At 36.4% G+C, this 27704-nt stretch overlaps 2 protein-coding genes and 1 non-coding gene across 4 annotated transcripts; 1 reads left to right on the top strand and 2 right to left on the bottom strand.

Annotated features, from left to right (window-relative positions):
• Nucleotides 1-11500: 11500 nt before the first annotated feature.
• TRNAC-GCA lies at nt 11501-11572 on the top strand. The gene has a single exon. It is a non-coding gene; the product is annotated as a tRNA-Cys (tRNA).
• A 190-nt stretch (nt 11573-11762) lies between these two features.
• Nucleotides 11763-15198, bottom strand: LOC113322667 (E3 ubiquitin-protein ligase SINAT4-like). Of its 2 annotated transcripts, XM_026570801.1 has the most exons (5): nt 15036-15198; nt 14848-14911; nt 13600-13939; nt 13124-13510; nt 11763-12528 (listed from the first exon to the last, which is right to left on the bottom strand). In XM_026570801.1, exons 3-5 carry the CDS (start codon nt 13783-13785, stop codon nt 12205-12207), a joined length of 897 nt encoding a protein of 298 aa, XP_026426586.1. In that variant the 5' UTR covers nt 13786-13939; nt 14848-14911; nt 15036-15198; the 3' UTR covers nt 11763-12204. The 2 variants fall into 2 exon arrangements, with proteins under 2 accessions (XP_026426586.1, XP_026426585.1); XM_026570800.1 differs by lacking the exon at nt 14848-14911 and having other exon boundaries at nt 15036-15196.
• A 758-nt stretch (nt 15199-15956) lies between these two features.
• Nucleotides 15957-21398, bottom strand: LOC113322366 (outer envelope protein 61-like). Its single transcript, XM_026570439.1, has 11 exons — nt 21079-21398; nt 20330-20560; nt 19790-19846; nt 19547-19675; nt 19117-19194; nt 18675-18745; nt 18214-18269; nt 17874-18081; nt 16984-17566; nt 16751-16894; nt 15957-16541 (listed from the first exon to the last, which is right to left on the bottom strand). The coding sequence occupies exons 1-11, from the start codon at nt 21172-21174 to the stop codon at nt 16395-16397; spliced, it is 1800 nt and encodes a 599-aa protein (XP_026426224.1). The 5' UTR covers nt 21175-21398; the 3' UTR covers nt 15957-16394.
• Between the last annotated feature and the right edge of the window lie 6306 nt (nt 21399-27704).

The following is a 27704-nucleotide window of genomic DNA, read 5'->3' on the forward strand; positions in this document are numbered from 1 at the left end:
ATTGGTATCAGAGCAGGCAAACACGAAAAGATATAAAAATATGTGTTTGGTGCGATACAACCTATAAGAAATTGAATTCATGTTCGATTCAATTAAGGTTTCAAGATCCTCTATAGATCTTCAACAAGATTCTGATGAATATCTCTCATGCCTTGTCAAGATGTCAGATAAATGGATTGAACAAAACCGGTTATTTACTGATGAAATCAGTAATATCATGAGTAATAGAAAACTGAAAAAAAATTTAAATGACTCGAAGGATTCTCTAAATTGTTCAATTCCGACATCTAGATGTTGTAAACAGTCCAGGAATTTCTTTCAAGAAGGATGGAGTCATTTTTGTCAGAAAATTTGTTTTGAAAAACTTCTGATCAATCGTGTTAAGGATCTCTATAAGAACTTAACAAGTCATCCTAAACCTGGTGAACAATGTCTGGGAGCCTTCACACTTAAAACAACTTCACCATTCCAGTGGTTCCTAGATAGTGGTTGTAATAGACATATGACAGGTGATCTCTCTTGGTTCACAAGGACATGAGACTATAAGGGAGGCTCAGTAACATTCGGAGATGGAAGCAGCTGTCTTATTAGTAAGAAAGGTACTATCAAACTTCATGGTATTCCCGAAATTCATGATGTTGTTTATGTTAAAGGAATGAAAGCGAATCTTCTGTCTATAAGTCAAATTTGTGATGAAGGTAACACAGTTATCTTCAATATGAAAGGTTGTGATATTGAAGACAAAGTCCGGAAAAATAATTTTTCGAGGACGTAGAAGTATGAATAATTGTTACCTTCTTGATATACAGTTCAGTCTGTATTGTAACTTGACTATAGTCGAGTCAACCCATTTGTGGCATGAACGGTTTGGTCATATCAACTACCGAATGCTTGGAAAGCTCATTAATCGTGAACTTGTCAAAGGTGTTCCAAAAGTTAACACTAAAGTAGAAGGTGTTTATGGGGCATGCCAAAAGGGTAAGCAATGAAAAATTCCACACAAACTTTCTCGAGACATAGCCACTCGTGCTCCTCTCGATCTTATTCACATGGATCTGTTTGGTCCAATCCAACAAGCATCCGTTGGAGGAAATAAGTATGCTTTAGTGATGATAGATGATTATACACGTTTTACATGGGTTTCTTTTCTGAAGCACAAGAATGACATTCTTGATGAACTCAAGATTATCATGAAAAGAATACAAAATGAACAAGGTCGTAAACTTAAGAAGATAAGAAGCGATCGTGGTACAGAATTCAAGGATACGAAAGTATATGAATACTGTAATGATCTTGGGATTTCCCATCAATTCTCTGCTCCTATTACACCCCAAGCCAATGGTGTAACTGAGAGAAAGAATAGAAATATTCAAGAAATGGCAAGAGTGATGCTTCACAATAAAAACCTACCATTAAACTTCTGGGGGGAAGTTGTTTTTACAGCCTGTTATTTAATAAACAGAGTTTATTTAAGATCTAAAACTCTGAATACTCCATATGAATTATGGTATGGAAGAAAACCCAATCTGAGTTATTTAAGGGTTTTCGGAAGCAAATAATATATTCTCAAAGATAGGGAACATAGAGGAAAATTCGATTCCAAAAGTGATGAAGGAATCTTTCTTGGCTATGCCTCTGATAGGTCGTGTCTTCCGAGTATACAATCTCAGAACCAAAGTTATGATGGAATCAATTAACGTGGTTATTGATGACATTAGTGAATTTAGTCAAGACAACCACACTGCAGCAGAGCTTCATCCCTATGAAACTGTTACTAAAGTGAAAAAGCGGGGGTATAACAACACCACCCAATATTTCGCTTAGCAATCTGTATGGACTAACTCCGAAATACTTTCTAGAGAATAAACTAGACAGTCAGACTCAATCTAGGTAAAATTATCTCAAGGAGTTAAAATCTCTCTCTTGTTTTGATTTACTCAAACTAATAGAAATCAGCGAGTCTTTAATCAAACACAAGGAGTAACTTGGATGGTACCAAAGACCAATATCCAAGGATCAATCAATGACAATCAACAACCAAAGGTTGGATTACTCTAATTGATGATCTAACACACAACCTGTAATATTTCAATTATAAAGATAAAATAATATAATGCGGAAATAGAAATAAAACAGACACCAGAAATTTTGTTAACGAGGAAACCGCAAATGCAGAAATACCTCAGGACCTAGTCCAGATTGAATACACACTGTATTAAGCCGTTACAGACACTAGCCTACTCCAAGCTAACTTCGGACTGGACTGTAGTTGAACCCCAATCAGTATCCTACCGATCCAAGGTACAGTTGTACTCCCTACGCCTCTGATCCCAGCAGGATACTGTGCACTTGATTCCCTTAGCTGATCTCACCCACAACTAAGAGTTGCTACGACCCAAAATCGCAGGGTTTAACAATAAAAAAATCTGTCTCACATAGACAAGTCTATCAAAGGATCAATCCGTTTCCCACATATAAACCCTAAAGGTTTTGTTCCGTCTTTTGATAATAATCAAGGTGAACAGGAACCAATTGATAATCCGGTCTTATATTCCCGAAGAACAGCCTAGATTTATCAATCACCTCACAACAATATTAATCGTATGGTAGCGAAATGTTGCGGAATCACAAACAATGAGACGAAGATGTTTATGACTACTTTTTATATCTTGCCTATCAGAGATATCAATCTCAAGCCAATCAATCTGATTGTACTCGTACGATAGAAGATGCAAGAAGATCACACAACTAAGATAAAAGTAGTATCGGTCTGGCTTCACAATCCCAATGAAGTCTTTAAGTCGTTAACCTGGTTTTAGAAGAACAAAACCAAAGGTTAAAGGAAAAACGACTCTAGCACGCAAACTAGTATCACACGTAAGGTTTGGGGATTAGTTTTGCACAACACTAGATGTCTCCTTTATATAGTCTTTCAAATCAGGGTTTGCAATTAAGTTATCTTGGTAACAAAGCAATCAATATCCACCGTTAGATGAAAACCTGATTTAGATTCAAGCTAATATTTCTCAACCGTTAGATCAAAAACTTAGCTTGTTACACACACTTGACAATGCACACTTCTAGGTTTGTTAACCGTACCCAAACGTATGCACTTGTTGGTTCAACAATATTAAAACGGTTAGCCACATGAGCATTTCATATCAACCATGTTCTTCTTAACCATAACTAGTTCAAATGACTTCAAGATGAACTAGTTATAGAGTTGTTCAATTGCAAGGAAATCTCATGTACTACACAAGACACAATTGAAGCAAAGATGATTTGATTCACTTGAATCGGTTCATGAACTTTTATATCCACGGTTTGAAAACTGCATTCCTTAGTCTTTTTAAGTTTAAGTTTAGAAATCATCTTCAGATATATAACCTTCTCAAGTTCGCAGACTAGGTTCGCGGACTTAAGTTACCGGGCAGAGTTTACAAACTCCAGCAGATATTCTCGGGAATGAGAACTTCGCCGGTTCGCGGACTGGGTTTGCGGACTGAGTTCGTGGACTTAGCTTCACGCATGTAGTTTGTCAACTCTATCAGAAATTCTCAGGTTTGAGAACTTCGAAAGTTCGCGGACTTGGCTCACGTCATTCTTCCGGTTCTCTTGATCAACAAAGTTCGCAAACTTTGGTTCAAGGAATAGCACTTATACATAAATGTGTTTCCACAAAAATGCTTATGTCCACCATTGGTTATGTAATCTAAACTCTCATTTCAATCATTGAAACATTCTTAGAGGATGTTATATAGTTGTTATACCATTTCTCGTCAAAGCAATTTTCAAGATGATTGAAACATATCATGACTTTCGTCACATGGTAAATATAAACTTGATCGAAGCGAAAATCTTACCAACACATATTTCGAGATATAGATAGGCGAGGTATACTCGGCTCGAAATACCAAATGTGTATAATCCAAGTCTATATATATGGCATACAACTTCTTGTCTCAAAGAGTAGGAGATAGAGTAGATAGAATTTTGAGTGATAGATAAGTTCAAGTCTTCACATACCTTTTTTTCGAAAAGTTCCACTGGTTCCTTGAGTAGTTCTTCTTCTTGTATGATGAATCGTCATGAAGTCCTTGAGCTCAACTACACTTTCTATCATAGTCCGAGACTTAGCTATAATAGACTAGAAATCAAGACTTATAGTTTTGATCACTAACATTGACAAACATGCTTGAGATAGCAACGCACGCGAGTTCGACCGAGCAATGCTCTAACAATCTCCCCATTTGCCAATTTTAGTGACAAAACTATCAATACATATGGAATACAAAAATGATAAAGAAACTTTAGTAGCTCCTATTCCACATGTCTAATCTTCAACATTCCTCGAAATCTTCGTCACTTCCAAGTACTCTAACGATCCCAAAGGTTGTAAGTTTAGCATCACCACTGTATAAGATCCGTAGCTATAACAATGAGAAAACATAGTTCTCGATCATTGTTATATAGTGTCATAGTATTATTACACGGCGTCAAAGTTCAATTGCATCACAACTTCAACAACAATACTATGGTGATGTGTATCACTCCCCCTTAGTCATTACTCCATCTCACATGGAAACCACTCCCCCTTACACAATGATCCGAAAATCATATGTATTTGTAGTGTGAACTACATATTAATTCTCCCCCTTTTTGTCAATAAAATTGGCAAAGGTACAAGAACGGGATCATAATGAAATTTCCGAGAGAGACATTTCATGACAAAAGGAAAAAATACATACCAACTAATTTAGATGCAATCATAAAGCCGAAGCTAAATGCATTCATCATGGAGTTTAAAGATACAAGATAACCCCTCTAAAATTCCACAGCCGCACACCCCTCAAGATATGACCATTAAGCACAAGTTCAAAAGAACTCTCCCCCATTTGATGTCATTCCCAAAAGAACAAAAAGAGCGACCTTAATTTCAAAAGAAAAGAAGGATTTTTATTGGACACCAAAAACCATAAGAATGATTTCCTATATCCACAAACTCAATCAAATTAATCACAAGTAACCCATGATTAATTTAATCGGAATACACAACCAAATTAAACTCAAAAAGTGATCAATTCAATTGATTGTGCTCAGCATAAGAGAACTTATAGAGGCACGAAAATACTCAACTAGATTAATTATAAGAGAACCCATAATTAATCTAATTGGAATATACAACCAAACTAATCACAAAAGTAATCAATTTAATTCTCATTTGTTTTGCTCGACATAAGAAAACTTACGGAGCAATAACTAAATAACCAAACAAGATGATTAATTTAGTTCAATATGCTCGACATAACATACCTCACGGAACACCAACTAAGCCAAAAAATCAACTTGGTTGTGTAGTGATCAACATAAGATATATTACGAAGCCTCATAGTAAAACATAAAATATGGATCAGGGATGATCAATACTGCGGAATACCACAAGGATTCATTCTATTTTCCATCACTATTCGCATAACGACATTCAATAGACATAATCCTTACAAACAAAATATTTTAACCTATCTTCCATCAATAATTGACATCATAGGCTTAACTTTTGTATTTGTCAAAAGTCTATTCATTCTTTTATCAATACATGCATATCGACATATGAAATACTTTAATTTTGACAAGGTATGGGACAATCATAGTTCACGGACGTAAACACACATATCCCATAACAATATTGCAATATATAAAACCATAAAGATTAATACTGCAAAAATCATCTCCCAAAAAAATTAAGAATTCAAACCAATAAATCTAAAAACATGAAGATGAAATCGTTGGACATAGCTATGTGTAAACACAAGAATGGCTATTCCAAACTCTAGTTATTCTTCTAAACAAAATAAGAAATAAATTCTCATCCGAAGATTTACTAGGCATCAAGACAAACTCGTAATGCACATATAAGATGATTTTTCCTTAGAGGGTAGAATCAACCTTTTTCGCCCGGATTCACACCAAGAATAACTACCAAAGGCGTATAAAAGGTTTTCTTAACAAAAAAGAACACACAAAGTCATTAACGACTATGTATCATAGTTCACATAAAATGATTGTGAACATTCAAGAATCCCATAGCAATGCGTACTACATCCCATTCTTGAACTTCCTTCTTTGTGATTCACCAAAAACATTCTTGTTAAGGCTACTAATGATCTTAGAAGAGTATACTCCAAGAATCCAAGTGCCCAAGTCCAAGAGAATTGGAACAAGTGCGACGAAACGGAGCAAAACACTCAAAACAAGAGACGGGACAAATACAAATCTTAACTCATCCAAAATAAATAATTCTAATCTCAATTTTGAAGAGAATTCAAAGAGAAAGAGAATTCAAAAAAAAAATGAGTTCATTCTGAGTTCGGACGAAGAAGTTACGGCCAAAGCAAGTCGACCGAATATCGACGTCTACAGGCAAATATGCATACGGGTTTGCAAACGAATTTTCAAGTCTGCGAACTTAACCCCTGGATTTTTATTTTAAAATATGGTAAGCATACCAGGTATGTGTACCATGGAGTCCAAACATCCCGAACTACTATTTTCAAACCTAAACGTTTAAGAACCTTAAACACAGATCAAGTTAGGTACAAATGAACAATTATCAAGGTACATGGATCATAAAAACACAAATCTTGCTCAGTTTTGTAGACATACCTTTTTAGAAGAATCCAGTCGAATTCTATAGCCTTACCGAACATAATCTGTGTGCCCCAGTTCTCGTGCTTCCCTCAACGTATACATAACAGGGAATTCCTTGGTGAGGATGCACTTAAAACACAATCAAGTTGTGTTGGGGTGAACAATGTTTTGCTCACCATAAGTGACCTTTGGATTATCATGAAATAGATCGCTTTTAGAACCTTTCACATCCAATTCCATTTTCCCAAAAACTTGTTAAGTTCAAACATCATTGATATTGCCTTCTCCATAGTCATGGAATATTCAGGGAGATCATTCCTTTTCACACTCAAAACATCATCGACTTTCTTTGGTATCCACTTCTGAGTGCGTTTAGGAAAAATTGGAACCTTCTTCCCATTACTCTCTTCTATAATTCTCGGAAGAGAATTGGATTGACTATTCTTTTGCAAGTTAGTCTTTCTCCAATTGAGAGCATTGGATCTTGTCTTCGTCTTTACGAAGTTATCCTTTTGATAACCTTTACGATTGTGAAAAAGATTCCTACGATGTTTATAGGCAAATCTAGGTTTATCATAGCATCATTCCCTTGCCTAAAGGTTGGACAATTACAACCTGTAACGTTAAGAGGATCAGTCTTAACGTATGATCTTGGTTTCACAACTTATTGTGATGCCCAAACAAGAACATCATGAAGTTTCTCATTCCTTATACGGAAACGACATCTCCTTTCCAGGTGACCTTTATTTCCGCAATAGTGGCAAACATAAGGAATGTTCTTACCTCGATCCGTGTGTGCTGACTTTGGAGGTTGATAAACTTTGCTCTTTCGAACCTTAATTGCCGGTGAAGGTACTTAACTTTTTCCATCAGTGGAAACATTTTTTTGAGAAGAATCACTAGGCTTGACGAATTTTACCTCTTTGTTAATACTTGGAGCGTCTATTCCCTTATAGCCCAATCCTCGTGTATCACGATGATTTTTACTTGCTCCTAGCATAGAGGTTAATTTTCTTGAACTAGTATTGAACCTTTTCAAGTCATCTTCCAACATCTTGATTTTATCAAGAGCAGCAGATAAATCAGCCTCAAGGCGTTTTTCTCGAGCGAGACAAGCACTTTCTCCGTCATCAAAACTAATTTGTTGAGAGTTAAACCTTGCTTCAGATTCTGCAAGTTTCTCTTCCAACAAAAAGTACTTTTGAATTCTAAGTTCTAAGTATGCTTTAAATTATAAAATAAATTTATTTTGAGTTCTTCACATGATTTTCGCTTGTTTTTACTAAGATTAATATTTATGATTAATTATTAAATTGTTTGGGTGGCCAACTAATTTTTTTTAATGATTAATTTAATACTAGTAAAGAGTTAGGATACTTGTAATTGTTGAATAACTCTTACACAAGCAGAAATTGTGAAACCTTGCAGAGGGACTCTGTGGAGCAACTGCAAGTAAAAACAACCGTAGTAAGTGAACCTAGCGTACTAAGTTTAACTGCTAGGACCAAACCTAAGTTCACAAACCTTAAGGCATTCGACTGAGTTACATCTTGTAAGCGTACCTCAAGGTAGCTCAGTCTGATAGAATTTGACAACTAAGCGTACCTGTTTTGTAGTGATTTAAGGAATTTTGGGGTTAACTAAGTGTATATGTTATCCTATGGTTGGAAACATGTTATTAACAATAAATAGACGAATATATTAATTTAATGAATATTTAATAACGAAAAAGGATTCCATGATCATATTTCTCTCAATTGCTTGCAATCTTTACTACTCTTAATTGCTCTGTTATTTATTTCGTTTTAAAATCTAAAGTAAACCCCAATTTGTGGCACTTCTGACAATTAAAACTCTCTGCTCTTCGTGGAAACAAATCTTATTTACTGTTATATTATTCATTAGTAAAGTAGAAGATAAGTGAATTAATTTGTGTGCCTACGACACGCATCATCGTACTTGCTAGAAGATTTGGGGAATCAATGGAGATTCATAAATAAAGTATAGGCAACAAATAGGTTAAAAAAAGTTATATCAATGTATTTTTTCTGTCTTCCAGGTATTTAGATTTATAATTGATTATGAAGTTGGATGGAATTTGAGATTATATGAGCCATAAAACCGTGTTTGAAAGTAATTTTCCCTTCTGCACTTATATTAGAAGCTTGTCTTTTAAGAATACTCAATGTCAAAGTGTATGCAAAAACATGTTTGAACAAGAATCTCTGTTGAACTTAACTTATGGGACGATCATATACTCACTCATACTCGGTTTTCATGCATGCATACCCCATCTCTAAACTACAGTTTACTAAGAGTACCTGTATCACAAAAACTGCTTATAACCTCATGTCCTCAAGTAGCTTAAAGTAACAACAAAGGTGTCAAACAACAACAAAGTAGTCTCGCCTCAAAAATCAATAACAAAGATCAAAATAATCAACTAATATACTACTCCAACAAACCATATTAGAAGTATCCACAAAGAAATTAGCAATTCTTATACTTCGCAGTAGTATGTCATCAACTCGACATAACTAAAATTAAGTCAATCAACATACAACGTCATCATGGTATAAGTTTTAGCAAACTATCATTATAGATCAGGTCTTAAACTTAAGCTTTTAAGCACGTGGTTTACTAAGAGTACCCATACGGGAAACATCTTAATGCTTCGACGTCGTAAGCACAAACAAAATCCAGCAATCCTCGCAGAAACTATTTAAACTACACATTAAAAATGCAAGATGACAAAATATTAAAAACTGTGTCAATTCTTAGCCAACCATTCACATGATTTTAATACAAAATGTGACCTAAGAGCAACTGCAGTGGTGCGAGTATAACCAAAGATCAAAGAGGGAAAAAAAGATCAAATTTTGGGTATAGTATGGTGTGTGACGCTACGGTTGAAAGACTAAATTTGGTCAGACGTACATTATACGTTCGCCTGGTGTGGGGCGTAGACTATACCAACGCCTGATTGGGACGTGCACTAAAAAAAAAAAAATGAAAGAAGTGGGGCGGAGGTATAAAGCCCGCCCCACTAAATTGATTTTCAAAACAAAGAATGGGGCGGGGGTATAATGCCCGCCCCACTAAATTGATTTTCAAAACAAAGAATGGGGCGGGGGTATAATGCCCGCCCCATACAAAATAATTAAAAAAAAAAAAATGGGGCGTAGACTTTACGTACGCCCCATGTGGAGCGTAAACTATACCAACGCTTGGTGTGGGGCGTAGACTATACCAACGCCTGATGTGGGACGTGCACTATATGTCCACCTGGTGGTGGGGCGTGAAGTATATCAACGCTCGACTATATCTGGGTTAAGTCTTGGTCCCAGACCAAATATACTCTGGGTTTTAGTCGTTGATCAAAATTTGATCGATAGTACGTTTCACTACGTCTGTTCAAAAGACCAAATATTTGGGTTTACTCTCCCACTGTGGACGCTCTAAATTGTTCAAAACGTACATCTCTAATAGGCTAATAATCAAAGAACAATTATCCATCTCATGCATATTCACCAGAACTTGCATGTGTATATCGTGATGCTCTCGTTTTTTTTCAAGAAGCTCTTGTTTTGGAATTTCCATCATTGCTGCTCGTTTTTCCTTTTCTGTAATACGTAGATTGTTTAATCGAACATCTTTGTGTTGTCGCCTTCTTCTCAGCTTCCATGTTAATCCGAGCTTGGAATATTACTCCTAAATTATTTGTAATTCATGTAACAGTTGTAAAAGAGAAGAGGTCTTTTGGTTAATTCTTCGAACACTTAGTTTTCACAAACAAAATATTGAAAACTAAAGATGAACGATCGAAATTGAATCTACTTCATAACCCCCACTTCCTACAATACTCCGATCTATATAAATCAAACAGAAACTTACAAACAAGTTTTATAATCTGATTTCATAGAAGCCTTCTCTCGGTCATACACTGAGAACTCTTCACATACAGAATACACATTAATCGCACCACAAAGATTCTAACACTCTAATCTCAACATTTTCTCTTCTTTCCTAACTAAGACCAACCCTTTCTCCTCTTCGTGACCGAAGAAAGACATGACAACCATTTCTTTGTTTAGGGCACTTTTGCATCACTTGATCACTCGTTCTCACACAAGCATCGGCTTATCCCACTTATTTATATTTACCCTAAAACAGTAAAAGATCTTGCACGTGTCCTGGTGGAAGAATAAGAAGGTCTAGATATGATGGAAATATGATTCTTCTTTCTACCTATTTTGATAAGTGTTCCAATAGTGATTATGTTTGTGGCAACTTAGAGGGACGCCAGACTTCTGGTATCATTGAAGGAATAGTAAAACCTCTGTTAGAAAGGCCAACAAACACATCTTTAGTTCCACACAAGCTAGAAAAAACAATTGGCCTATATAATATTCTATTATAAAATCCACATATATAAACATAATCGATGCTTACAAAGAAGGACCTTCTAAGACTCCACATGATGATAATTGACTCAATTCGTACATGTTACAATCTAATACAAACCAAACTCTAGTAAAACAGAATAATTAAATTTGTCAGACAGATCACAATAAAACCTCTATATAATAATACTCTATCAAGAAATAAATTCCATATGTGGATAAATATTTTTATCCCAGATCGATTTGATCGTTGTAAAAATTATCTCCGTATATTTTGTATGGTCCCACAATATTCTGAAATAGAGATTTTACTATAAAACATTTTATTATATATTTTTATAATATCCGGCACATCACACAAAATACAGAATATGAATAAGTCATTTTGGGGCCAAACAAAAGCAGATGTTGAGATTAAATGGAAACAATTTGTAATTATTCCAAAAAAGGGGTCCATAGCTCAGTGGTAGAGCATTTGACTGCAGATCAAGAGGTCACCGGTTCGAACCCGGTTGGGCCCTTGTATATTTTTTTGATCACATCGTGAGAGAGATTCTGGATACAGTTTCAGCCATAAGTTGAGATTAGTTATTTACATATCCCTCCATGAGGGAAGAAGAAATTAGCACATGTAATGGCAGGGCTCGAGTTCTAGGAAAAAGAATTAAGAATCTTGTCAGCACTTGCAAGTAGGAAACCTAAAACTCATTATTGTCATTCAATAGGAAGCATCCAATTCCAATCTATTAACATAATTTTTCTTTCAAAACATAACTTCCCTTTTATATATATAAAGGACCAACCCCAAGTTCGCTCACTTTCATTTTAGATCTACATGTGAATGATGCAAAAAAAAGTACAGAGATTTATCTTCCTCTCATTTTGGGCAAGTGTTGCCCGGGAGAAGACTTTCTGGTACTAATGGATCTTCTATTCTTCCTTTACTTTCGAGTAATGCGACGTCAGGATCAAAATTAGAAGACAGGCTTGTGTGCATGAGTGACCTTAGGGTGAAAAGAGTTCCACGTCACGTTTCTTAGAAAACAGAGGCAGTTATACATGCTACCAATTATGGTTGTTAACACGTTTCATCCTCAACTGTGAATCCTCTCTTGCCATTGTTTCTATTTTTGTGTTCCTCATTTAACAAAGTTTATGAATCTTCCTTCCATATTTTACCAGAGACTCTTAACTTAAGCTCCTTTCCATCACCTTTAGAGAAATATAGGGCCAAGCTTCTCTGAATTATCAGTCCATCATGACTGTCTCTGACACTCCTATGATGGGTTCTAATGCTCCGTGGTATACCATGCCATGTCAGCTTCCGGCCGTTTCCACCTACTTCAAGGCAGTATCCGTATTTTCTTGCTTCTGATTCCTCGCCAATAAAACGCAAGAACGCCATGTAAACTGGCTCGGTTCCCAGGGAAAAAGCTTCAAAGTGAAGGCAGAAGTACTGATTGAAACAATTGAAGAGCTGCTCAAAAGAAAATAGATATTTAGTGATGTAGAGACCAAATCATGAATAAAGAGTAAGATTAACATTAAACTGAAATTAAAGGCAGCACTTGATATTAATGTGTTTTTTAGCTTATGCTTATACAACCTGAAGCTGGGAAAAAAAGGAGATACAACATTAAAAAACCCTTTGTTGAAGGGGCTTTTAGGGTGAATAACTTGTGAGCCTACAACATTGTGTGTGTTAACTCTTAACAAATAAATTGTAATGGTAAGAGTTTTAAGAGCACGATAACAAAACTAACGTTCGTTACATTCAATCTTACGAACAATGTCATCCAAATTCAGTACAGTTAGCACGAGTTTGTTGATAAGCCTTCTTTTAGTAACCATGAATTTCATATCAATTTCTTTTATTGAATCATTTTGTAAGCGACTACAAAGACTAACCTCCCAATAGTAATCCTAAGGGGGTCGTTTTTAAGGCTCACCCAGCAAAGTATTCATAGAGCTATGTGAGATCTCTTTAAGTACTCTCCATTGAACACGTTCATGCTAGTGAGAAAAATAATATGCAATCAGTCTATAAAGATAATGATATGTTTTCCACTTACAGAGAGCGTCCAAGATACATCAGCAACTGAACAGGGATCCTGTTTCACGTAACAATGGCTGAAACTTGACCCCGTCTGTATATCCACCCTGTGACTCACCCTAAGGTGTGCCAGAAGTGTTGGAAGATCCCCCATGACAGAGCACTCTGATCCTGGGGAGGGGCAACTGTATGGCCTGAAGATGCACTGGGACTCATGCTTCTCCTTGCCATAATAAGGTAGCATCTCCTGGCAACCAAGAGTGTGATTTGAGCATGGAAGCAGAAGGGAAACTGCAAATTTTTCAAGAACCAAACACCTTATGTTTCCAATTTCCTTTTTGCAAACAGGGCACTTGTTATTGACCTTCATTTTGCAATTTGAACATAAGGCATGCCCACTGGGACACTGCATAAAAAAAGGAAGCACATGAGGAGGTAAGCGGGAAGAAGGAGAAGCATTTTTATAGGCAGCTATGAGGATGCAGAAAATTAGACCTGCTGAATAGGTGGGTACATGGATTTAGTACAAACAGGGCACTCCATTATTTTGTACATATCTGCATCTGAAAGTATGGTAGACTTTCTCCTGTGGGGTGCTTCAGAAAGAAGGTGAGACAGCTCCTTTGGCCCTCCTACGAGGGTGGAATCATCATCCACTGACAGTAAATTAGACTTATCCATTTGTAGATGTAACCGAATATTCCTGGCCGTTATTTATTGCATTCCAATTTAAAATGAATAAATTATGTAACCTAACCGAGGACAGGCATTCCTTTTCATTGATGTCGTAACTTCTTGACACTGTCCGTATTACAGCGATTTAATCTCGTACTGCCTGCAATTCCAATACAATAATAAAAATGTAAGTGAAATCATCGTAATAAAATAACGTATTCTATATACCTAATAAAGCATAAACATGCAGCATTGACTTCTTCATTTGCCTTATCTCCTAGACAGTATGAAAATTTATTTTAAGAAGTCAAATGAGAGACAGAGGATTTGCAATAATGAAAACACTAATGCAATATACGGACTACAACAAATTTAAACTCAAAATTAGAGGTTCTTCTTTCTCATCAACGTGTGATAAAAAAATAATTGTTCTTTGCTTTTTCAAATGTAAAATTTTGATCCTAAAGATCACATTATAAACACTACAAACTAATGAACCAAAAGGTTTGATACTTCTCACTGACAATGTTAAACAAAGAAAATTAGTAGATAGCCATAAACGACCACGTGTTGGAAAGAATGGCGTAAAAGCAATACATTACAACAGATCTTTAACATGACTTGATCACCCACCACTTTAAGGAACTCCACACTAAAAGGAAGAAAGTAACACATGAAGTGGAACAAACCATATATAAAACGAAAAAACATCCCAAAATCGAGTTGACGCTCCCAAATATACCAATTTCCTTAAGCACCAGTTCACAACGGAACATTACATTCTTTATATACCTCATACAGATACTCATATCTCAAGATACAAGTACAATACATTTAGCCAGTATATATATCTTCACATGTTAACCTAGAAAATAATTGAGAATTCTGGAAATTCAGTAAAATGACCACAATATACTAAACAATATGAAGCAACTAATCTAAAGTAAAACCTAGAACCATACACTTCTTCCACAGACTGTACTTAGCCTCATAATTTTCCAAACCATTAAAATGCAAAACCAAACCGGTACCCCCTAAAACAGCAAACGAAAGACAGAGAGGCTCAACCTTTGTTTTGAAACCTTTCAAATTCCACCAAACTACGAACATTTCTTAAAAATTTAAAGAACACCTGAAATGACAGAGATTCTAATTGCTAACAAAACATCAATATGAATTAAAATCCAGAAATTTAAATTCGAAAAAAAAAAAGAAAAAAACAGGAAAATTCAAGAAATTAAGTTGAATTAACTTACCAATCAATTGTTCCACAAGAAAAATCAAAGAGAAGAAGCAGAAATTCGTCTCTTCATTCACAAAACCCTGGGTTGCCCTTATTTTGATGCAAAAAAGAATCTGAAGAGAAACTTGAAATGAAATAATTTCTTTAAAATGAAATAAAAAGAATGGGAAACGAAATTTGTGTTTGTTTTTTCTCTCTCCTGTTTTGGTGGGACAACTACGATAAGATAAAAATGATTTCGTGTTCCGCTAATCAGTTTAAGATTCTAACTTTTTATAACGTGGGTGTTTTTCATTGGCTTTGTCTCATTAGAGCTTCGTTATCCCATGAGAAGCAACGCATGATAAACACGTATGCCGTAGAGGTTTTTTAATGCTTAATAGATGACATTGACCATGTGGACCATTTTTGAATATGAGCCGTTGGATTTGTATCTATGTCTCTACTCTGAACTAGTGGTGTTATGGTTTGGGTGATTGGGTCTTATATTGGTGGGGTTGTGGAACATTTATCCACCTTGCTAATGGCGACCGGCAACTACAACTTGCTAGATGCCTCTGTTTGCTTGACGTACATCCGACATTAGTGAGTAGTGACAGACGGCTTTGGAAGAAGTCATGTTTTTCATTTAATGCTCGTGACTTGCAAATGCCCCTCCCAAACTTCATCCTCCCGGTCTGCAGCGTCGCATAAGGAAGTGAGCTTTCTTTCACAGGGAAAGAGTGTTTTCAACAAAACACCTAGAGCTCCCATAAATTAGGCGCCAGCAGTTTGCAACAACTGTTACAGCTTGGGTCATAAATTTCTCAGCTTAGAACCCATGAATTATAAGAATTCACATTCCTGAGAAAACCATACGCTAATTTAAACAGGACATTCTTGTTCCTCTTCTTAAAATAAACCAAATACTTCAAAACAACAAAGACTGCTGTTGTCAGAAACAGAGCATGGAGACAACAATAAATAACGCTTACTGATGTCTGCTCTTCAACTTGCTTCAACTTCTGAACTTCTAACCAGATTGATCAAGTTAGACAAACAAGATTCCAAGAAAGAAAAAGAATACATGGTTACAAAAAAAACAGAGATATTGCCGATCGAATGATTACCATCACCCAGTTGCAACTCTATAAGTTACCATTTTCATTTGTGATCAATTGGACTCCTACTTAAACAAGGGGGAGAGAGAGAGAGAATTATACTATGAGCTGTTGCATTCAACATCCAATTTTCACACAAAAAGAAAATGGACAACCAATAGCTATACATTTAGTAGCCCGATTAGTACACGAGACATGTTGCTGCTAAGGCGGAGACACCAAGCTATCCTCGTCTCAAGAGTTTTAATGTGAAGAACCAGACACGTCATTGTTTAACTGCCAATATAGCCTAGTCGGTGAAGAATGATGGCTAAAACAAGCATGCATATCGCCAAAATCATGCCACGTCTTCCCAAGAGCCAGTTCTTTGTCTTCTTTGCACTTTCTACTCCGGTTTGTATCCTATCTGCCCACTTCATCTGCCAAAGATATACATAACATGAATTAACAAAAAGTACTTACATCTGCATATTCATGGATCCATATAGATAAGTTGGTTTAGGGTCAAACACCTAAAAAGCAAGTAAATAATCCAGGAGCAGAGCCACTAGAAAGCACTCGATCTTAATACAATATGCATATGGACCATACTGGAAAAACTTAGAATATCGATAGAGATTGGGAATACCATTTTCTCCAAGGCATCAGGAGACAACGAGGACATGGCTTGTTGAGCTTTCTCTGCATCTTCTCGTGAGAGCTTGACCCCAAATTGTTCACTCATGTTTGCCATCATCTCAGGGTTCATATTTTTGATCATGGATGTAAGCATCTAATCATGTGCAGAAGTGCAGAAATAAGAAAAACAAGAAATGATAATAAACAACAGAAAACATAATCAACGGATCTTCACCAACATACCTGCCGCATTGCTGGGTCTTTCATTTGGTTCCTCATTTGTGCTTGCATATCAGCCGTTGGAGTTGGGAAACTTGAAGTGGATGATGGATCAGCTCCAAAATTTGGGAACTCCGGAAAAGAACTACTCTCACCAATATCACTACTCCTGTTTACAGATGGAATTCCAATTTCTTCCGAGTGTCTCGACACACTATCAGATCTTGACCTATTAGCACTGGGTGCTGCTGCCGAGGAAGCTGGGCCATTCAAAGAAGAGGCGACTTCAAACATTTGCTTAAGAGTTTCAGGAGGCATGTTGGCCATCATATCAGATGCGGACTTGAGCATCTCGGGGGAGAAATCCTGTGGAAGTGGTCCACCTTTTGAATTGCTGCCAACGCCTTCTCTGGTCCCAGATGGAAATGGAACTTTACCTTGAAATGAGGAAGCCATTTTAATCATGTTCTGAAGCTCTTCGGGTGACATCTTCCCAATCATGCTTGAAGCAGTCTTAATCATGTCTGGTAGCACACCTTCGGCATTTGAACCACCCAAAGATGCCTGAGTATCAGGATCAACTTGTGAAATGAAATTCTGAAATGACCTGTCAATGCGTAATAAACAGATAGGTATCAGTCAATGCGTCCACAGTATGATAGTGTCCAAACTGAGAAGAAATTGCAGCTCCACTTTGTAAGCATTCATATTTGGGATTTGAAGATGTACCATTTTTGACAAATGGACAACAGACAAAGGGAGAGTTTACAAAGAAAGAAAAAAGAAAATCAATTAAGTCGCACATCCGGTGAATGAAATAAATCAACAATTTGGATATGGAAACATGTCGGACTCACATGAACAATAAACTAGGTACCAGTGAAGCAAAAAATGAACGATGAGTAATAACGTACCTGATGGCCTCGGGGTTGTCTGCTAAACCCTGTAAATTCTCAGCATTAGCTGCGGAACCCATCTTGGGCTTGGGCCTAACTTGATTCTGTAAATCCTTTTCAGATTCTGGTGGTTTGGCCACAGAGTTATCCTTTGGTGGAGAACTTTTATTTGTTTCAAGTGATGTGGTATTGACATTTTCTTCAATTATTTCTTCAATTTTCAACCCTGTGATACAAAAAAACATAAACATTTTAAGAAACCCACAACTTTTCCACCTGAAGCGCAAAAACAATTGCTTGGTTTTACTCAATCAATAACACGATAAAGGCATCTAGCGAAAGGAACAATGCTCCTTACCCCCTGATGATGCACGTGGCCCTCCACCTTCTTTTGACAATCTCTCTTGAGCGTCCCTGTATTACTTGAAAACTTAGAATCCTCGTAGTAACATGGAAAGGGAATAGGTCATCCCTTTTTTAGTCAAAATAAAATATAACAAATGCAACATGAGGCATCGGGTGCAATTATGTACAACCTTATTGAGCGTGTACAATAACACAAACAGAAAAATAAACTGTTGCACAAGTGAATTAAGAATATCTGGGTGCAGTGAGGAGTAACCATTGCAACTTGCAAGCATACCTATCCACTAATATAAATCCCCAAAGAGAGCTCTAAAACAGGGACTACCTATATGCTTGGAATAGGGCCTTAAGTTGGGTCAGATTAAAGCTTAATTAGATGATTCAACTACTTGATTACCGGTGCAAATATAATGAAAAAATATCTAAACTTATATGGCCAAGTGAAATCCATACCTTAAGACATTTGCAATGGTTTCATCCTCAGGGGAAACTTTAAGTGCCTTGCTCAAGTCAGAGACTGCATCCTAATACAAAAAACAGGTAATAAAATCATGATCAGAATATGCAAGGATTGCAAGCGAAAACATCTCTTATGGCATATATGATACCTGTACAGGAAGGCCGTCATTAAACATGTAACAAGTTAGTTTGTGCTTTTAAAACAAATAATGCAAAATAACCTAAGCAAGTTAAACACAATTGTTTAACGAAATGCAGAGTGCACGAACTAGTTTGGGGTAGTCACAGAACTAATGCATCCTTCTCAACCTAAGGTATCGGCTATCGCAAAGTGGAAAGAAAGAAAATTAAGAAAGTCTTAACCTACAGTCCTGACATGCTAACCATTGCTAGCTCTAAATTTTAAAGCAGACCAGATACATATAATAAAACTCACTTGTAACATGCCCAACTCTTTGTAAGCTTGTCCCCGTCGATAAAGAGCTTTTACATTCACTGCATCATGTTGCAAGACCTGGAAAAATGCAGATGCAACATTCAGAAACTATATCATCACATATAAATTTAGGACCACCGACAAAATAAGTGGTTACCCCCAACTTCCCCTGCACTAGTAATCGACTGCTAACTTAAACCGTCAAACATGTGGATAAGAAATCTAAATGTGGTAAAAGTGGCCTTTAACCCTTCCTGTAGACCAAAAAGACTATCCACCCATTTTATAGAATTTTCGCCTTACGTCAGGTCCCATCTTATTAACACACACACCCAACTATCCATAGCCACCCAGCTTACTTAGTACGCAGGTAACTAGCTCAACTAGCTCAATTAGTAAAACAGCATGATGAAGTTTAATTTAGAAATACCTCTGATCCTTCTTTTACACAATCATCGTACTGGTGCGTTTTCAAATAACATGACATCAGATTAAGAGAACATGCCAACTGGAGTGCTCTGCCCTTCGAAAAAGGCAAGCTTTTAAGGTTGTTTTTTGCCTAACAACACAAGAATAATAATATAATTGATTAAGAAAGAGAAAATGAGGAAAGCAGGAGAACACTATTCAGAATTTTTATAAAAAATGAACAGTAAGACAAGTTCGCACTTACAAGTAAATACTTCTCCGCGGACTCACTATATTTTCCCTGGCTATGAAGTTCATTGCCCTGCAAAGTGAAAATGATCTCATGAACAGAGTAGATAGGTGATATGATATCCAGAATGAAACACACAAGAAACCAGATTAAATCCACAAATGTCAATGTTTTGCCTACGGCTTTAAATTTTGATTAAAGAGTAAATAAATATCTTAAACCACTTCAAGGTCATGATCATTTTGATATACACAGAAAGGATTGCAACCCCATTGACAGTTGTGGTTTATCAGTACATATATGCGTCAGAGGTTTGTGTGGATGAAGCGTGAAGTATGGCTAGGGATTAAAAATAGATCAACACGATAACCAGGCCAATTACTACCACATAAAGAAATTTCCAAACCAGCAGTCACATCATTGTCAACTCCTTAGTCTTTCTAGACCTCTTTCACCAAAGGTATTAAGAGACAATCAGAGGCACTTCAAGCACACACGTTATAAATAACACTAACTAGGGTTACAACTATAGGGATCTCATAATAAAATAGATACCTGATTTTTGACCATCTGAGCTCCTCTCAATTCATATTGAATACGCGCATCAGCTTGGGAACCCATAGCCGCAATCTCTTCAGGAGATGCATTTGCGATTTTCTCCCCAATATTAAGCATGTCCTCGGTACGAGTATGCTTTAGTTGTTCTGCAGCACTTTTCAAGTCTTCAGGTCTCATGTTCTTCATGCTTTCAGAAGCCATTTTTATCAACTCGGGATTTGACATCATCTGCCAAAGTCAAAACCAATAAAATACTACAATTATAACCATTCTTATACAACACAAGTCTTCTTCAGGCAAAAAGTCGCATGAAAATCAACAACGAAGACCATAAAATCGTTTACTAAGCGAGTGTCAAATTTGAATTCGATGAGCTTTCACGACCAATTCAACATATTCAGTTGTTTGAAAAAAAAACAAAAATCCAACTACGTAACTAACAGTCAACTCTTTTCTAAGTACTTCTTAAGGTATAGTATCTAAATTCCCATTCAATATCAGAACTTCAAAATTTTCTCAACTACGACGATTATTATAACCCATAAACCAAATTTCAAATCAAATTCTAACTTAAAAAGCAAAATTTCAGCTAAAAAAACACAAATTGAGTATTGAATTTGATTATTCTAAACCCCAATTCACGATGATGAAAGGGAAGAGCTTTGAATTTACAATTCATGCATCTAGATCCGTAATTCTACGATCATAAAAGAAAAAGGCCAAATAATTTGAATTAAGAAACTCACCTGTTGTTGGATCTTCGCAAGTTCTGCTGGTGACATTCGACTCATCTGTTCTTGAGCCATTCTCATCAATTCAGGATCCATCATTCCGTTAAACATTTTTCTTAATCAGATCACAGATAAACCTCGATTTTTAATTCAAAATCAAATTGAAGAAATTTTCGATCCAAAGAGAAGATATATATAGGAGATAAATATAAACTGAATTGTGATGAAACTCTACTGGAAAAGGATAATCGTTTTTCCTACCAGATTGGGAAACCGAACCAGGAAGAAATAGAAGAAGAAGAGAAACGAGTTTTACTAAACAAAACCAGAATCGGAGGACGAAAGTATTGTCCGCGGGTATATATTATGCCTGTCCTGTCCCCCAAATTTGAATTACACGTGGTATATACTTTTTTTTTTTTTTTTTTGGTACGTATACTGTATGAAATGAGGAAAGTTATTTCTTTTAGTGACGGAGGGAGTAGATTCTTTTTTTTTCTTCTTTTCTTTCTTTGAGGAACTAAACACCCTGGATTGTAACACAAACATCTGTGTTGCACTATGAGCTACTTTTAATTTTGATATTCTTATATCATGCTCAATAGTAATGAAAGTACGACTCCTTCTGTTGTTATCGGTTGAGAAGTGAAGAATTTGTGATTGAGCAAGTAAAAAAACTATCTTATTTTCTTTGTTTTTTTTTTCTTAATATCAATAACTCAATCAAAATACAATTATCTCCAAGGACATTCAGATACCAAAAACAAAAATAATTTTGTTTCTTCAGAAACATAAGTCAGAAGCAGAAAATATTTTGCTTTCAAATGATCGTATTCTAGGATACACAAATTTTTCTTAAGTTGATTGATCAAATGGAAATCTTGAATATGAGATTTTTTGATGATTCGTTCACATGAATGAACAACCAACAAGGTCAGGACATCATCCTATAGCGACCCAGTAAAGCTATTGACATAGCGCCAATCCACATGCTGGGGTTACACATTAATAAAGATAGCCTCACACCACACACCAATACTTTTAAAAACAAAAGCAATTGAGTGGTAAGTGAACAAGAATTGTAAAGCCGATCACTTATAGCGCAATTGAAACAAGTGGTAGACTCGCTTGGGCCCAACTTTATGACACGAAACCCTCGTTAAACCTACAACTGAACCTTGTTGGGGTTTCCACCTGGTAACGGTCGACTATTAACATTTGGTGCTCTATCAAACATACACACGAACAACCCAAATATAGATATGGAAAAACAAACAACCATAAACGAGTAAACAATAAAAGCATACTACGTCACGATATTTATTGTGGTTCGGCAATGCGCTTACGTCCACTTGCGATGATGATCCTTTTCACAGTAATGAAAATCTACAAAGAACAAATATGTGTGTTAGCCACCTATGTCTCTCTAGCATTACAACCCTTGTTTAGAAGACAACCTTGACTCAACCCATATCTTTCTATCTAGCATCGCAAACCCATGATGCGATTAAATACAATACTTTAAGAACACTCCTCTTATTGTAACCTTACGCTAGATACAAGAATCACTCTATCATGATAGCCTCACCTTTTTGATGATTCGTTCACATGGATGAACAACCAACAAGGTCAGGACATCATCCTATAGCGACCCAGTAAAGCTATTGACATAGCGCCAATCCACATGCTGGGGTTACACATTAATAAAGATAGCCTCACACCACACACCAATACTTTTACAAACAAAAGCAATTGAGTGGTAAGTGAACAAGAATTGTAAATCCGATCACTTATAGCGCAATTGAAACAAGTGGTAGACTCGCTTGGGCCCAACTTTATGACACGAAACCCTCGTTAAACCTACAACTGAACCTTGTTGGAGTTTCCACCTGGTAACGGTCGACTATTAACATTTGGTGCTCTATCAAACATACACACGAACAACCCAAATATAGATATGGAAAAACAAACAACCATAAACGAGTAAACAATAAAAGCATACTACGTCACGATATTTATAGTGGTTCGGCAATGCGCTTACGTCCACTTGCGATGATGATCCTTTTCACAGTAATGAAAATCTACAAAGAACAAATATATGTGTTAGCCACCTATGTCTCTCTAGCATTACAACCCTTGTTTAGAAGACAACCTTGACTCAACCCATATCTTTCTATCTAGCATCGCAAACCCATGATGCGATTAAATACAATACTTTAAGAACACTCCTCTTATTGTAACCTTACGCTAGATACAAGAATCACTCTATCATGATAGCCTCACCTTTTTCTCTTGACCTTCTCCAACGATGTATCTTAAGTTCTCAAGAAGAAATCTTAGACTAACCATGAAAACTCTTCACAAGATAACCACCCGAAGAGGTGGGATGGAATCTCTCACAACTCCATTGTCGATTCCATACCTTCTCCAAATCAGGTCACGTCTTTATACTCGATTAATACTTGGAGGTCAAGTATAATGCTTGGTGACAAAGTTTCCTAAGTGCGGAATACTTGGTTGCCAAGACTTACTCCATTAAGTCCTGCTCACTTGGAGACCAAGGAAATAATATTGATTATAGACAAATTATCTTCACAAATCTCCACTTTTGTTGATAATCCTTCGTCTCCTCGTTAGTTCTTCACATCACGTTCATCGTCGCCACCACCTTGCACCGTTCGACACCCGTTCCTGTAGAAAATTTATTTAGTGTAAACAATGTTTGAATGTACTCATGTGTACCACCTTTTTAAGCTTGTCTACGAGATTACCCTTTGTGTCAGTTTGGTACTGAAAACTCTTCACCGTAATAGTATCTCGCACAAATTAAAACTGAACATTGATATGTTTTACCATTGCTTGAAAAGTCTTTATGTTTCAACAAATCTGTAGCACAGTATCCTACATATATATCCAATCGAGCCAATCCAAGTAGCTTCCACCATGGCCTCATTTTATTGAGCTGCAAATAATTATAAAGATAAACTCCGGCTTATTGGACGTCAAGACATTGTAAATACATATCTAGTTTGTAGATTTAAAGCAATCCACATCATCCCATCATCAGAATCTACTTACCCCACAAATTTATGGCGGATCTTCACCACCATCCCGTTGGTACACCAAATCTTTCTACTGTACCCCTTAGGTACCTCAAAAAACTTCATCTCAAACTCTATACCAAAATGAGACTTCAATTTCTCAGTAGTCACCATGCTCTTCGCAGCAACAAGCATGTAAACCCACGTACGGAGGAATCACCATTTGTTAAGCTGACTATGTTAGTTTCCGATAAACTAACCATCACGTATTACGCATTAAACACAATCAATCCACGTACAACTAATCATTGTTAATGTGCGTAAATCTTGTACCCGTACCACGAGTATTGCTTTTCCCGGAATCCAATTCACCTTGAGTCTTGATCTACGATCATATATTCTCCCGATTCTTAATCCTTTTGAAGCTCACCATACAATAATTTTAGTACCTACCATACATACTTCCCTCTTTGCAACAACAACACCTTTGAGATGATTTTTTTTTTGTTGCTTACTTTTCTTACTCAATACCTGAATACCATATAAGAAGTTGTTCTCTGACTTGTGCACAGCCACAGACCACCACCATAGTCAACAAGGTATGGATCATGTATTTTTACCACTAGAGAGAATATTTGTAAGAAATACCTTCCTTGTGCATAACCCTTGAGTATCAATCTTCTTAACTACGCCGTACGCCTTACGTACTCGGAGTTTATTCTTTCACATGAACACCCATCGACCTTCTTCCCGCTGCAAACTTCTCCAACTGTAATGGAGACCTTATGTCCTCGGGCTTCCTTTGTTCATCTTGAAATCTTCCTTTGGTTGTTGTCGAGATTCACCAATTTGAATCCCCACCTGATCTATATACAATTAGAATATTAATACTCGTGGAATAAATTCCCACATACCCGCTTTACCAATCCTCCACCCAAGTTGAAGTTTTTTTGTATGAATAAACAAAAACTTTACTTTACCTATTCTAGATGAATTCAACTTGACGATTAATATTCTTGGTAAACCTTAATTGAGATGACACGCTACTTCACACCAGCTCACAAAACTTTAATTACCTAAAAATATTTAGGCAACATGCACCATACCGTGTCTTCTCCCTCCATTTAGAATTTTTTATTACTGCAAAGCGCCATAGTATGCATGAACAATGACAACACTTCTTTATAGACTCAAGATATTGAATCCATACAATTAATCAATGTAACTTGTGTGACCTTATTGTCAGTCTGGGTCTTTATCACCATAGTCTCTTGCACTATCTTTTCACAACTCTACCAATCATCATGGTGTACAACCACACTCTCCTTGATAAGTCGTCATACAGCACAATAAAGAATTTTCATGAATAATTTCGAGAAATATTCCCACGCATTCGAATGAATGCAATATATGTCCTTCCAGAACGCATCCCCGCCATACCTACCGTATAGTGAAAACCTTGCCAAACTCCTTTCCATAAACTCAACGTTCATAGATTTCAAGTTTCGCAAACTCCATCACCTAGCTTCTTCTCACTCATATGCCCCAGACACATATATATTAAGGTCTTGAAGAACTAGAATCAACATCATTACTGATTCCAGCACAAGCTCCACCTACTACTGTACCACTACATAAGAAACACAAATCTTTGTCTCTTAGCTTGAATTACCAACTTCGAGTCTGACTTCATCACCTTTGGAAATCCACCTTCTGTTACACTACTGTAACCGTTGGATTCCAAAAATTCCATGTGATATCAAATACTTCTTCAACTCAGGAATGTGTCCACATGATTTTACTTTACCCCCATGCATGATTCTTGATTTATAATTGTCCTAATCCCAACTATACCACGCCTCAATTATTACCGAGTAGTACGGTACTACCTCCTACAGAACCGTAAGAAGTAAACCAAGGCCAAACTAAGACTCATATAAAAAGAACAATTAAATAAGAAATTGCCAGATTTCGAAAAAACCTTCTTCCTGTATCCTTCTTCATGACACTAGGAATTTCCAGATTTAGCTTTGAATAATCCCTTACATCCGGATTTATTATTTCCAGATTTTTCCCCGTTGTTTAGATACAACCCTTGATCCCGATCACATTAAATTGCACCGGCATATCATATATATCCAGAAAACAACAGCAGTAGTAACATACCTTGCTCTTTGTCTTTAACAACTTCTCCCACATTTATTAAGTAACATATTAACTTAGTAAAATTATTAAGAAGTTTGTTAACAAACATACCTTCTCGGAATCGAAAACAAAAAAAATTATGTTCCTTCTAAAGAAACAACTCTCTTTCAAACGTTCTTGCCGATCAACACCCTTCCAAAATCTCTACAGTATTCCCTTTCAATGCCTTGTCAAAATACCTCATTACATACTTCACTTGAACTTAAGAGTCCAAAGAATCTGGGTTTTGTTAATATCCTTCATCGAACCACAAAGTCCCCAATCTTTTCCAGTGCTATCTCTATCTTCACATTATCAAACACTTTAATCATCGATTCTTCCAAGTCGACTGTACCGATCCAACCATGGATCTGATACCACTTGTTGGGGTTTCCACCTGGTAACGCCCGACTACTAACATCTGGTGCTCTTCAAACATACACACGAATAACCCAAATATAGATATGGCAAAACAAACAAGCATAAACGAGTAAACAATAAAAGTACACCACTATACGATATTTATAGTGGTTCGGCAATAATGAAAATCTCTGAAGAACAAATACATGTGTTAGCCACCTATGTCTCTATAGCATTACAACCCTTGTGTAGAAGAAAACCTTGACTTGACCCAAATCTTTCTATCTAGCATCGCAACCCCATGATGCGATTACATACAATACTTGAAGAACAATCCTCTTATTGTAATTTTACGCTAGATACAAGAATCACTCTATCATGATAGCCTCACTTTTTTATCTTGACCTTCACCAACGATGTATCTTAAGTGCTCAAGAATAAACCTTATACTAACCATGAAAATTCTTCACAAGATAACCACCCCAAGAGGTGGGATGAAATCTCGCACAACTCCATTTTCGATTCCATACCTTCTCCAAATCAGGTCACGTTTTTATATACTCGATTAATACTTGGAGGTAAAGTATAATGCTTGGTGACAAAGTTCTTTAAGTGCGGAATACTTGGTTGCCAAGACTTACTCCGTTAAGTCTTTCTCACTTGGAGACCAAGGAAATAATATTGATTATCGACAAATTATCTTCACAAACCTCAACTAGCGAAACCCTTATTGAATCGAATAAGGTGACTTTCGGACGCATCCCACAATAATAAGGAAAATCGATGACCCAAATAAAAATAGTGCAACACCAATATGCTACTTATACTGGTACTGACTTGGAATACTGGTTGCGCAAAAAAATAACAGTTAAGAATTTATTACATGACCTTATTTGAATGCCACACAACTTATTAGCAATAAAAGAACTAGAATTCAATGGTTGCAATCAGGCAATCCTAACACCATATTTTTCCACACTAAAGCAATAATACATCGAAGTTGCAACAACATTCAACAACTCTAAGATTAAAAAAAAAATAGATATTGATAAGAGT

This window comes from Papaver somniferum, chromosome 11 (genome assembly GCF_003573695.1).
Source record: "Papaver somniferum cultivar HN1 chromosome 11, ASM357369v1, whole genome shotgun sequence".
Classification (NCBI taxonomy): domain Eukaryota; kingdom Viridiplantae; phylum Streptophyta; class Magnoliopsida; order Ranunculales; family Papaveraceae; genus Papaver; species Papaver somniferum.